This window comes from Bos mutus, chromosome 3 (assembly GCF_027580195.1).
Source record: "Bos mutus isolate GX-2022 chromosome 3, NWIPB_WYAK_1.1, whole genome shotgun sequence".
NCBI classification, from domain to species: domain Eukaryota; kingdom Metazoa; phylum Chordata; class Mammalia; order Artiodactyla; family Bovidae; genus Bos; species Bos mutus.
The window spans coordinates 117,646,872-117,660,461 of NC_091619.1; the positions used below are offsets into that span (position 1 = coordinate 117,646,872).

The 13,590-nt window shown below is 62.8% G+C and overlaps 1 protein-coding gene across 1 annotated transcript in view; it reads right to left on the reverse strand.

Moving 5' to 3' along the window:
- Positions 1-1,308: 1,308 nt before the first annotated feature.
- The window catches only part of HDLBP (high density lipoprotein binding protein), a 59,775-nt gene continuing 47,493 nt past the window's right edge, over positions 1,309-13,590 (reverse strand). The window contains 15 exon segments of the mRNA XM_070368659.1: positions 1,309-3,094; positions 3,184-3,312; positions 3,414-3,530; positions 3,819-4,004; positions 4,569-4,712; positions 5,603-5,737; positions 5,906-6,010; positions 6,683-6,837; positions 7,757-7,895; positions 8,202-8,243; positions 8,245-8,421; positions 8,504-8,725; positions 10,622-10,840; positions 12,834-12,965; positions 13,124-13,210. Coding sequence (XP_070224760.1) covers positions 3,008-3,094; positions 3,184-3,312; positions 3,414-3,530; positions 3,819-4,004; positions 4,569-4,712; positions 5,603-5,737; positions 5,906-6,010; positions 6,683-6,837; positions 7,757-7,895; positions 8,202-8,243; positions 8,245-8,421; positions 8,504-8,725; positions 10,622-10,840; positions 12,834-12,965; positions 13,124-13,210 — 2,076 coding nt within the window. The 3' untranslated portion in view covers positions 1,309-3,007.

The following is a 13,590-nucleotide window of genomic DNA, read 5'->3' on the forward strand; positions in this document are numbered from 1 at the left end:
AAGTCTTCCCGTCTGTCTGCATGGGGTCGTCTTCAGGACGGGGAGCTTCACGGCACCTGCAGCTGGACTTCACCCACCGCCTGTCTTCGTGAGCGCCCTGCGTCTGCCTCCTCTGAGCGCCGATCACACAGCACCCCCAGCCTTGCCGGCTGCTCACTGTCCTCTGCTCTCTGGCTGCAAGCCCCGCGGCACAGACGCCAGGAGACAGTGCCCACTTGCGACTCCCTCGGGAGCGCTCCTCAGGGCGCACAGCACTGTGAAAATGGACACGTGGTTTTTAAACTGCTTGGACACACTGCAGTCCGCCGAGCTCCTCCCCAGAACTGCCAGTCGACGCCTTCATAAAACCCACAGGTCCGGGCCTCAGGCAGCACCAACTATTTCCTGAGCAGGGAGGGGGTTGAGACTAGGGGCAGCTGCTTGCTCACACAGGGTCCAGAAAGCCAGCCGGCCTTCTGTGTGTGGGCGGTGGGCTGCGCACGTGTCCTTGTTACAAGACCCACAGGCGTTTTCTCCCAGGTGGTGGTTTCTGCTGTTTCAGACTTTCAAAAGTAAACTTCTGGAGACGTCTACCTCCCCGGTGGCTCAGACGGTAAAGCGTCTACAATGCGGGAGACCTGGGTTCGATCCCTGGGTTGGAAAGATCCCCTGGAGAAGGCAATGGCAATCCACTCCAGTACTATTGCCTAGAAAATCCCATGGACAGAGGAGCCTGGTAGGCTGCAGTCCACGGGGTCGCAAAGAGTCGGACACGACTGAGCGACTTCACTTTCTTTCACTTACGGAGACGTAAGAAATCTTGGGCTTGCATGAAGTGAGCACACCAGCGTAACCAGCATTCATACAAAGATACAGCCCTGGTCACTGGGGTGTGGTGCCTGGCAGGGCCTGCCCCCACCGCCTTCCTTTCCCGCCTGAAGTGGTCACACCTTGGCCTCAGGGTCGGGACCCCTAGGTGTGACCTCTTCTGGGGGGCACACCACCATGAGCCTTCCTGACAGCACTCTGCTGTGTGATGCCCCCTGAATGAAGACCACTTAGCCATCCTACCTGGCTGCCATCAAACTCTCGTCCCCACCCCCTGGTGCCCTGGAAGGTGTCGGGTCACCGTCTGCCCCCAACTGTGACGCCTCCCAGCACCCTGGCTCCTGCGAGGCCGTTGGTTCAGGACTGAGGACCCTGTGCCAGCTGGGGGGCCGCACCAAGCATCTGTGGGTGCCTAGTGACCCTCCAGAGCATGCCAGACACACCTGGTTCCCTGAGACTGAGCTCGGCAGGGCGTGATAAGACGAGTCTCAGCACACTGTATCCAGTTTGGGTTTTATTTTAGGATTTATAAAATTCCAGTGTCATCCATATTCACGAGCCTTCACACACGTTTGCATATAATCTCCAGATTTCAAAGCTAAGGCCAAGGGATGGATGGTAGCTACGGACACATGTGACACGGAAGACATTCGAAGAGGAGCTGGACACACATCAGGTGCTCGCAGCCCCGGAGGCCGCAGGGCACAGGCCGGGTCAGTCACCATGTGACCTTTGACCACCATCAGCCCAGGCACAGTGAGGGCCGGGGCTTCGCAACAAACGCACACGCGCCAAGTCTCATGGGAAGGGAGCTGACCCGGGAGAGGCCCCGAGACCCTGCGGACAGAGGAGGGGCTCCCAGGGACAGGCACCCCTGGGGAGGCGGGAGGGCACCCTTCTGCCCTCCCCGGCCATCGGCTCCGCCTCGTCTGGGGCCGCACACAGGCCCCGTCGGCCCCACTTTACGGACGGGCATGTTCAAGGCCACGTGGGCCAGCGGGGACTTGCAGTGGGGAGACTACTCTTGGTCTGTTCAGGAATTGCAGTCAGGGTGACTGAGCCTGAGTTAATAAATGAGAGAAAAACCCCCCATGGGGTGGGGGTGGGGCAGAAGGTGGGCTAAGCAGTGGTGACCCTCCTGAGGACACAGTCAGCTTCTCCAGGAGGTCGGAGACCACGGAGGACAACTCAGAGTGGCCCGTCACCTCCGGGAGACAGATGGCCCAGGGCCCAGGGCCCCACCTTCCCCTTCACCAAGCAGCCTGCCCTGCGGAGACCTGGGGCCGCCGCCTGGACCAGCCCACCAGACTCCTGAGAAGGATCCGGTCCTCCGCTGGCTAGGACAGCCTCTGCACCCCAGGGCCAGCCGCTTACCTCTCGTACATGCGTCTGAGGACGTCTGGGGGGTGGCCTGCGCACTCCCCACTCTGGACTGCAGGGGTCAGGGAGGGCGAGGCCTGGAACCCAGTGGACTGGGGGGCCGGGGGCGGGGAGGGTGGTGCAGCCGGGGGCTGGTGGGCGCGGGGAGCTGAAGGTGGTGCAGAAGAGCAAACAGGCCTGCTGCAGGGAGGGGGGCCTCAGTGGAGGGGTGGGGGTCCCAGCTCCCTCACCCCCGCCTGCGTTCCTCAGAGCCCTGCCCTGCGGCCTCGGCTCTGCCTGCGGGGCTGGGCGGTCTGGGGTGGAGGCCCGACATGGAGGCCAGGCCGTCTGAGAGCCGCCCCACCGGCCTCCTGGTCCTCGGGCGGCCCCGGGCTCTCGCTTGGGCCAGTGACACCCAGTGTGCACACGGGGCCTCCCCTCGACCCCGGGGTCTGGGTCAGCGGGCTTTCCAGCAGCTGGAAGAGGCGGGTGGTCCTCGCGGAGGACGTCTGCGGCAGGCAGGGGAGAGAGAGGTGGGAAAGGACGAGGGCAAACGTTTGGCTTTTATAAAGTCAAGGAAATTTATTTCCTGAGGTCATGACAGGAAGCAGGTGCGGCCGCAGCTGCGGGCTCTCCCGGCGGGCGGGAGCTTGGCCGCTGAGCGGGGTGACTCCGAACCACGGCCTCCTTAGTGTTCACGAGGTGCCGAGCGCAGGGCCGGGCCGGGGCTGCTGGCTTCGCTGTGAGACCTCAGGGCGGGCGGGATCGACACATACGCAGGGTCCAGCCGCTGGGTCAGAGTAAGACGGACCCTCGCAGGGCAGGTGCTGCTCCTTGGTCATTATCGCTTGGGGCCCCAAGGCAGGGTCTTGGGGGCCACCTGAGCCCCGAAGCTGGGGAACTCCTCGGAGCTGCTCATGTCGGGAGCCTGTCGGGGAGCACACGGCTTCAGGGACAGCCGCCCCACAGCAGCGCCCGGGACAGCACAAGCGCGGGACGCCGGGGCCAAGGCCTCACCTTCTCGCTGCTGCTGGCGGTCCAGGGGGCGTCGCGAACGACAAAGCCCTTGGACGGCGCCTTGGACTCCTCGTGGGCTGGGGGCTTCAGGTACAGCTGCAGCGCCTCGCTGTCCACCACGTCGGCCAGCTGGGGGCACAGGCGGCGTCAGTTTGCGGCAGGGGAGCCCGTCCCGGCCCGGGGGCCCATCACCCCGGGCCGTCGGGGCCAGCCGCCCCCGCAAGACTCACGTATTCCTCCTCCAGGTTGAGGATATGGTCGATGGCTTCCTCCACGTTCTCTGGGAGCCCCGTCACGGTCACGCAGTTGGGGTCGGGCGCCCCACTCTGCGGGAAGCGGATGTCCACCTGGAAGGAGTGCACACAGCCAGGGTGGGCGAGGCCCCGCCGTGCGTGAGCGCACGGCCCCCTTCTAGTGGAGGGCCCCCCGCTCCGGGGGCGCCTGCCATTCAGAGTTCACGCTCCTCCGGACGCAGAGCCCGCTGCTCACTGCCCACAAGTGCCAGCTGTCCCCGCTGTGACCCCACAGCACCTCACCACCTGAGCCTTGGGTCTCCGACGGTTTGGGGGTGTGCGGCCCATCTCCCCGCCTGCTCTGAGGATGAGCCGCACTCCAGGCTCAGCTTAGGGACTCACCTTGAACTCATCCATGATTTTGCGGATGGCTTTGCCACGGGCACCGATGATGCGGGCGTGAACGCGGTGGTCTAGCGGGACGTCCTCAGAAACCATCTGTTCAAGCTCACCCACGATCTTCAGGATGGCGTCCCGGGCAGCCTCTGTGTTCTTCTCGTAGCCTGTGATGGTGATTTGGTCCTGGGGCTAAGAGAGGATCTGGTCAGAAGAGGGCACCCCAGGGACACCTGACCGCGAGCACCAGGGGCATGCACCACGAGGGTGCCACGAGGAGCAGGTGCTCACGGCGGGCTGCGCCTGAAGGGAAGACCGGCGGCCGGGCAGGGTGGCAGCACCCCGCCTCCCCCGACAAGGACAGTCGCCACCACAGGCTGAGGGCGCGGGCACAGACGAGCAGATGCCGGACGGCCAGGGTGTAGGGAAGGCCCTCCACTGGAGACTGAGGCCTGGAGAGTAGGTGCAGACGCTGCGGCTGGCACCCCACCCTCAGCCAACGTGCGACGCCAGACCCGAAAACACCAGCAGGGAAAGGGAGGACTCAAAGCAGAAAGGAGGAGACAAGAAACTCCAACTTGAGGCCATGCCCCTCAGAACAGGAAAAAATACTATGACCCGGAGAAGGACACGCCACAGTGCCAAGGACCCGAGCACGACGATGAACATCTGGGCGCTAGACAGGAGCAGGAACTGAGAGCTGCCCGGGAGAGAGATGCCACCAGGCCACAGCAGGGCAGGCCCCCGGCCCCCTACCTGGCTCCCATCGTCCTTATCAGGAAACTGGATGTTCACGTCATGCTCCAGGCGGATCTGGGTGATCACCGCCCCCTTCCTCCCGATGATCTTGGGGTGATATTTGGGGTCCACAGTGACACTCAGCTTAAAGCTCCGTAAAGCCTGCCGACGAGACAAAGCTCAGTGAGGCAGGAGCACTTCCACCCCGGCCCTCACCGTCGTCGCCCCTCCATCCTCTGCCCGCGGGCATCGCATCACTCTGCACCAAGAACAAGGCTTGGCTTTGCAGCTGAGCTCTGTGGCCCGCCCCCCAGCAACCGAACCAAAGGCCCGAGGACGCCGCTACCGCGAGCACAGGCCTTCAGGCGGACCGGGCACAGTGCCCACCCGGCTCCACCTCCTGAGTTTGAGACGCAGTGAGTGTGCAAGCTGGGCTTTCAGGGTGGTGGGACGCGAGCAGGCCCCAAATCCCCAAACCAAACAAGAAGAGCAGACCCACAGAAGGGAACTAAAGTGCACAAGGACGTCCACAGCCAGAAGTTCAGGCTGCGCTCTGGGCAGAGGGGACCCCAAGGCCGGCACCGCGTCCGAGGCCGACCTGAGGTGTGTGAGCTCCCGTCACCCGCACAGTATCCGCAAGGGGCTTCGGGCTGCACAGGACCCGCCTGGCATCACGCCAGCTCCAGAGGCACAGGGGCTTCTCGCGTCCCCGTCAGCAAGGAGACGGCACCCCGGGTGCTGGCAGGGCTGCCGGGACCACAGGCACACGCTGGGGCCTCTCCTGGCACCCGGGCCTCCCCAGTTGAACCCTTCCTGGAAGGCTGGCAAAGGTCTTCATATTTATTTAACACACAGCTAACGACACGAAGTCCAACTGCTGCTGTCTTCGTAAAAGAGGGCCAGGCCCCTGTCACCACCCTCAGTGGGAGCCCCCGGCCCGCAGGACCCTGGGCTGCGACGCAGGGTCAGCCGGCACTGTCTCGGCCGCCCAAAGCCTGGCTGAGGGCCGGCCTGGGTGCGAGGGGCTCGGCCCCGGGACGCCCGGCCCTCACCCGGTCCTCCTGCTCGGCCTGCAGCTCCTTGACCCGCTCCAGCAGCCCCGCCTTGGCCCGGTCCAGGTGCGCAGCCAGGCCCGTGATGGCGATGATGTCAGACTGCAGCTCAGGCGCCGGGACGTGAATGTTCACCTGCGTGGAGACGGGGGCAGGCCTGCTGCAGAGGGCGTCCCTGGGGACACAGCTCAGCCTCGGGATGGGGAGGGTGGGGGGAAGAGCTCAACTCGGGGAGCAGGCAGGAGCACGGCACCCCCTCCCAGCACCCGGCCTCCGGGGAGACAACCTGCATAGCGGCTTTACCTCAAACTCGTCCATCATCTTGCGTATCCCACTTCCCTTCTGGCCAATGATGTAGCGGTGAAGGTCAAAGGGCACCTCCACTTCAATGGTGACCGGAACCAGCGCCTGCAGGACAGGGCTGGGGTCAGGCCTGAGGGTGGGGGTGGGGAGCTCATGGGCTCAGCAGCAGGCCTCCCAGGGGCACAGGGGAAGAGCCCTGTGGGAATGAGATGCTCTCTAGAACCTTCCATGCTGCCCCAGCTGGGCAGAGCGCCACTCTCCATGTGAAGGGACACGGGAAAGGGTGGGGGGTGCAGCAGCCCCTAGGAGAAGCAGAGCTGTGCAAGCCCAGGGCCTCGGGGTCTGGGAGCCCACAGAGGGGCTGGGGCCACACAGAGGCGCACCCTGATCCTGGCCTCAGAGACCCTAGAGAAGGTCAGAGCGACGGGACTCCGCCCGGGACCACGGCCCCCTCCTGGTGCAGCGCTTAAGACCCCTGTCATCTCTGCAGCCTGCCCGCCCTGGGAACCCGTCTGTTTCCCGCTTGTCCTCGCATCACGACAGGACCCTCAATCCCGTCCACGGCGCTGGGGCTCACTGAGTGCTGCCCCTTGGGACCCTGCACACTGCGGGGAGGGGCCAGGGGAGGGGGCCGGGGGCAGGGCGGTGCCCGAGCCCCACCAGCTCTGCTTGTCTGTGGCCCCAGGCCAGCAGCTCCGCCCCAGGTGCTCAGGTCTCAGATCTGCGCCAGCTCCCTGCTGAGGGCCGGGGGCGGGGCTGAGTGGGGTCCAAGCCCACCTCCAGGGCTTCCTTGGCCGCCTCGCACTTCTCCTTCCGGCCGGAAATGACGATGATGTCGCACCTTCTGGGGGAGCCAGGCTCAGCCTCCTTGCCCTCTCTCCCCTCTGCGGCGTCCTCGCCGTTCTCGTGGACAGCAGGCTCCACGCTGTGCCCTAGGGACATGGAGGAGCAGCTCAGGCCGCGCGTGCCCAGGGCCCAGCACCCCCAAGGTGCCTCGGGAGGACGGGATGGGGTGGGGGGCCGGGCCTCCACACCTGCCTCAGGGGCTGCAGGGGGAGGCGGAGCAGGGCCCGCTGAGAAGGGAGGAGACCACCGCCGGGCGGAGGTGGCTTGAGAACAGGACCGAATGGGGACGCGGTAACGCCTGCCCCTCACGTCAGGAGGACAGCACGCACAGTGCAAGCACGCTGGGGCTGACAGCGGCTGGCGGGGTCCAGGGGTTCCACATGGGAACCAGACGTGACCAAAACAACCAAAGGACACTCGTGGAGCAAGACAGCGTCCAGGAGACAGGAACACAGACGCAGCCGCCCAAGGCAGCAGCGACCGGGCGGGCGGAGCCCGCGAGAGGACACAGGGGCACACGGCTCTGAGCGCACGGGTCGCACGAGCCAGGCTCCCCGACGCCCCTCGAGTCCTCGTCCTCGCGAGGAAGCCGCGTGGGTGAGGGGTGGGCCTGAAGCGGACACACAGACGACTCAGAAAGAAAAAGCGTGCCGTGTGTAAGCCAGGTGGTGAGTGCAGACTCATCTCTACACCTTCCTGTGCAGCTCTTCTTTAACGTGAGGTTGTTTCAAAATTAGTGAACATTCGAGTGGAAAACGTAAACACAACAAATATGGTTGAACTTGTAGCCCAAGCTCTTCTGAGGAAGACAGGAGATTCACCTCCTCCCGCGCGGGAGGCTCTCCCGGGCCAGGTCACTAGCCGCTGGGAACCCTGAGGACGTCCGAAGGGCCCTTCATCTCCCTGCAACCACAACACCGCCTGCTCCGACAGGCCAGAGCGACCCTGAGCCTCTGGAAGCCCCCGGACAGCCGACAGCCCCCGCCTCCCCCAGCCAGGACCCACCTGGGTTCTCTTCTCTGTCTGGGAATTTAATTTGAACGTTATAGTCCCGGGTGATCTGCTGGATCTTGGAACCTTTAGGGCCCATGACCGATCGATGGAATTTCTGGGGTATGGTGCATTCTATGGTCACCTGGGCTTCCTGGGAGGAGACAGAGCAAAAAAGAGAAGTAAAGCCAAGGTCAGTTGCTCAGGGCCAATTCACGGCCACACCACTTCTGCCTCCCTCCCCCAAGGCCACTGGTCGCAGTGGCCCGGGGTAGGGCCACAGGGAGGCCCCCGCCCCACCGCACAGCCAGGGGCCCTCAGAGGCTGGGCTCTGTCTGCCCTGCTGCGCCTTTTCCCTGGGTCTGACTCCCCACCCAGGAGGGGGCAGGCAGGGGCTGGGCCTGTGAGGGCAGGGAGCAACCGCCAGTCAGGGCCTGAACCCGCCACGCTGGGGGCCCACCAGGTCCTCGATGATCTCCTGGATGCGCTTCTTGGCCGCCTCCCACGCAGTCCTTGGCGCCCTTGAGGGTGACCTTGTCGCTCTGCGTGCCGGAGCGCGGGAAGCTGACCATCACCCCGCCGTACTCCTCGGCGATCTCCCGCAGCACCTGGCCTCTCCGGATGACGAAGTGGCGGTGGTGCTTGGGGTCCACCAGCATGCAGTCTTCAACCACGTTGTCCTGGGGCGTTGGGAAGGGTGCGGCATGAGCCCCCGCCCGCCCGCCGCCCGCCTCCCGGCCCAGCCTCGCCCGCCCAGCTCACCAGGTTCTGGATGAGCGCCTCCAGCTCCCGCTGGGCCTCCCTGACAGCATCCTCCTTCCCGATGATGGTGATCAGGTCCTGCTCGCGGTCCTCGGCCGCCGGGAAGACAATGCGCGCCCCGGTGCTGTCCCGCACCTTGCGGATCTTCCCGCCCCCTTTGCCGATGAGGAACTTGTGGTACTCGGGCTTGGCGCGGATGTCAACTGTGAAGCTTTTGGTTTGCTGCACAAACCAATCCAGCTTCGTTGGCCTGGTGCCGCCTATGCGGCCCCAGGGACAGCAGGGTGGGGGAGTTCTCCTCACACTGCCACCAACGACCTTCCAAACGGGGCTGCTCAGGTCTCACTGCGGACACCCAGACCAGGCATGTGCCTTCCCTTCCCTGCATGAATGAGAACCCCAGTCCTGCCCCCAACAGCAGCCTGCGCCTCTGAAAGCTGTTCCCACCTCCCTCTGCAAGGGGACGTTGCGGGGAGGGCTGCACCCGCATAGCAGGAAGCCCACAGCCTGCCCAGAACATCTCCAGGCCTGGGCAGCCCCACACCGCCTGACCCCAGCCGACAGTGCCTCGTCCAGTGCTCACTCCCAGGGCTCCAGGTGACCCATGCACCCAGCTCAGAGACAGCCAAGCCAACCAAGGCCATATCTGACCATGGAACCAGAGCCCAGGAGAAGTCCCGGACCAGTGACCTTGCTGAGCGATCCTCTGGCAGGGGGTCTGCAGAACTCAAGAGGACACTCCCCCAGGCAGACAAGCCCACAGTGGGCACTCTTTCCTTTTTCTTGTTGTGAAACCAGCCCCCAAGCTGAACAGCAAATAACTGAGTTGTTATCTGTAAGTGCTGGTTTCACAAAACACCAGTGAAAATCTTCAACTTTTCAGACACTTAAACAGCAGCATTTAAAAAAATCTAAGAGTCAGGGAGCCCATCCCTGCAACGTGATAAAAGGGTGCATCATCCCCAAGCAGGCCCACCCTAGAAACTCCAGGGTGGTCAGACACTAAACCAGCTTGTATTTATACCAGAGAAAAAGAAACCAGGCAAGCATCTCAACAGATCCCATACCTATTCCTGATAAAGACTCTCTGCAAACCAAGCACAGAAGGGACTTCCTCAGCTGGAAGAGCTGCCAAAGACCCTGCCCGCCTCACGGCGCGGCCAGCCAGCCAGGCTGTCTGCTCGCCACGCTGCCCAACAGCACACGGGCACAAGCGGCACCATCAAAGGAGACACGCAGGCGCGTATCAGCAAGGAAGGAGTGCAACTGCCATCCACAGATGGTGTGCTTCACAGAGAAAACTCGTCAGAATCCACAAGGAAAGGCGCTGGCACTAACAAGTGGGCTGCAGACCAGAAGCACGGCCCGAATGTAGAACTCCAGTCTACGCCTGTAAGCGCCACAAACGGAAACGGGTAAAACAGCACCATTTATAATTCCACTAAAAATCAAAAAAGACAAGCCAAACACAATGAACAAGATTTTCATGCTAAGAATGACACAGCACCAGTGAAAAATCAAGCAGTGTAAACCCTGGAGGACCCAAACTGTCGGGGTGGCAGTCCTCCGGGATCTGATCTTCAGACTCAACACAGCTCCAGTCGGGATCCAAGACAGACTTGCCCAAGACACTGACAGCCTGGTTCCAACGCACACGGGAAGGCAGAGAGCCCGGAGGAGCCGGGGCAGTTTCAACAAGCACAACGCTGAGGGCCCTGAGCTACCTTGCGGCAGTCACCCCCTGGCGCGCTGTTGAGACAGCGGAGGCCAGAAACAGCCGCAGGGGTGCTGAGACAGAGGGGCAGCGCGCCCGGGTCAGCGGAGGCCGGGAGGCGGTGCCTGGCGAAGGACATTTCTGAGTGGGGGTCCCACGAACGTGGGCCATTAACCCAGAACTACACGCGGAGACTTCCTGTACGCAAATCATACTCAGGAGGGAAAAGCCCCAAATAACGAGCCCAACAGCAAGTTTTCTCCACTGAACATGCAGGCCTACGGCCTGGAGAGGCCCTTCAGGAGACACGCGCGTGTGCACAGATGTGCTCCCACCTGCCGCAGAGACAGGCTGTGCAGGCCCCCCGCGGGACGCGAGGGCAGACCGCCGCGCTCGGCGCTCACCTTCTCCTCTGCCAGGTGCAGCAGCTGCTTCCGGGCCTTGTCCACGTCCGAGGACGGGCCCCTGATGACCACGGTGTCGCTGCCTGAGCCCTCCACGGGGAAGTGGATGTGGACCCCGCCGCACTCCTCCATGATGGAGCGGATGAGGCGGCCCTTGGTGCCGATGAGCGAGTTGTGCAGTCGTGCGGGGATGGACACCTCCACCTCGGCGATGTTGGCCTGGAATCACATGCAACACGAGGGAGCCTGTGAGGCCAGAAGGGCAGGCCCATCACAGAGCCCCAGGGCCGGCCTGCCCGAGCGCCCTGTAAGCCAGGACCCTGCCCCGAGTCAAGGCGGGACTGCGCTCTCCTCCTCCGGGCACATGGCGAGATGCTGGAGGCGGAGCCAGCAGCCCACACCTGGCCCTGCTCCCGGGCAAGTCCCACACCAAGGACGCAACGCCGACTGTCCAGGGGGCCCTGCAGGCTCACGGTGGGACGCGCAGGGGGTGGGCAGCCGGAGCACTGCAGGCTCACGGCGGGATGTGCAGGGAGCCTGGCTGCGCTGGGGAAGCCACTGGCTCTCGACTCGGCACTGTGACCCCACCTGACAAGTCTAAACACCAAGCCCAAAAGGAGCAAAGTGCTGTGAAATAACAAAGCCTGAAGACGCGTTACAGGAACGCAGAAAATACCTATTATACACCAAAGTAAACTTCGTAATATCTGGCATCCCATAAAAACAAACAGAAAAACTGGGCATGAAAAGAAATGAGAAAAAACGAGCCATCACGGGGATGAACAATGGAGAACAGCCCGAAATGAGACAGAGCCAGTGGCCCAGGACACTGAACAGCTATTTCCACAACACTGCACGTGGTCCAGAAGCCAAAGGCAAGGCTGATGGTGTCAGGCATAAAAACAAAGGGTCGAAGCTGAACTTGCAGAGGGGAGGACGACACATGCAAAGTGACATAAATACTACTGACTGTTGGTTTCTTTGGTCGGGTTTTCTTTCTTGGCCATCCTGCACGGCATGTGGGATCTTATCTACATGCCCCAACCAGGGACTGGCCCTGCTCCCTTTGTACTTGCAGTGCAGTCTTAGCACCACCAGGGAAGTCCCCAAATCTTTCCGGATTTCAGGACAACTCTAAACTCACATATCCAAGAAGTCTGAGAAACTCCAAGCAAAGAAACACGAATGAAATGACACTAAGACACATGAGAACTTGCTAGAGACTGGGATCATCGTCAGACAAGCCAGCAGAGCAGAAACGGCAGGGCGACACTAGCTGTCTTATGAGCCACACGGGAGACACGCAGGCACAGGACAGGACGCTGCCCCCGGCCTGAGGCGTGGAGGCTGCCGGGGACGCCAGGAGGTGCCGCCACCGCAGAAGGCGCTTCTTACAGAAACGCGCGCTGTCACACCACACAGCCATCCTATCACCAAGTGAGAGAGGTCAACTGGAAACGGCCACACGGCATCCCAACTGTGTGACGTTCTGGGAAGGCCGACCGTGGGGCCAGCGGAGGCTCAGGGGCCGCGTGGGCTCGAGAGGGAAGTGGTGGGCGGCTGGAGCCGGAGGTACGTCTACGTGCCAAGTACGTGCGCCCGGACGTTTCGTATTATTCGACCCTTCTAAAAGATAACTGGACATTTAAACACAAAACGTAAGGAAGCGTGTGGGCTTACAGCGTGCGGACAGCACAGCGGTGGCGTGCCCACCGTTCTCAGGCCCTCACCCTGCATTCCAAACAGCACTGAGTCAGCCGAAGACGCCCCAACCCCTGGAGCAACCACTGACATCACAAAGGAAAACAGACAGGCCCAAAGAGGGAAACAGAGCCACGAAACCCCAGCCACAGGCCCAAAGCGGGGGCTGGAGCCACAAAACACCAGTCGAAAGGGGGCCGAAGGAAATGACACAGACGGCACAGAGACGGCAGACAGCAGCAGCTCCCAGCACGTGGCAGGGCGTCGCCAAAAGAACGGGGCGCGGGGGCAGGGGTGTGTGCAGAAGGACAGTGCACGCACTGGACCCCCAAGGGTGCTGTGGCGGGGACCCCTAGAAGCAGACACACGGTAAAACTCAAACTGCACTCTCTACACCGGCCTTTTCTTGCCTCTCACTCCCTCAAAAAACCCCCAAAGAGAAAGAAAGTGTGGGCTTCCTGGTGCCGGGGACAGGCGGCAGGCTGCTGGCCCGCCCGCGCCTGCCCCTTACCAGGTCCTTCTGGATGGACAGGATGCGGCTGCGGGCGGCCTCACAGTTGGCCCGCTTGCCAGTGATGACGATGGTCTCCGAGTTGCTGTTCTCTGCTGGAAGGTCGATTTTGGTGTTGCTTTCTTCCCGAATCTGCAAGGAGAGAGGCCTGTGAGGAGCTGATGCCACCTCCCCCCTGGTCCCGCATTAAAACCTAGGCCAGCTCAGGGCAGGGCTCAGGGCAGGGCTCGGGGCAGGGCTCGGGGCAGGGCGGGCAGAGGTGAGGCGCGGGCAGATGCGCCGGCGGTCACCTTTTTAATGTTTGCGCCTCCCTTCCCGATGATGTTCTTGTGGAATTGCTTGAAGATCGGAACAGAAATCGAGTAGCTGTTTTCCACCTTAAAAACCAAGGATGGCACAATAGGTCGAGTGAAGCGACCCTCCCAGGCCCGAAGGCCAGAGGACGGGCTCCTGTGACGCGGACAGGCCAGGGCCCACTCCCCTCCCTGTCCGACCCCAAGGTCTGCCAGGAGGCAACTGAGCCCACAGCTGACTGACTAACCAGTGTGCCTGTCCGGCTGCTGCAGGGCCTGGTCAGAGGCCCCCACGCCCGGGGAAGGCGCCCTCACACCCACGGCTCACAGCCTGGACAGGCCCAGAGGCCACAACTCAAGCCCAGGTGTGAGCGCGGCACACACGAAGGAGGGTCGCGGGACTTCCCGCCACCCGGCAGCGCCTCCTGAGGGGGTCAAGCTGAGCCCCAGAAAACCGCCGGGAG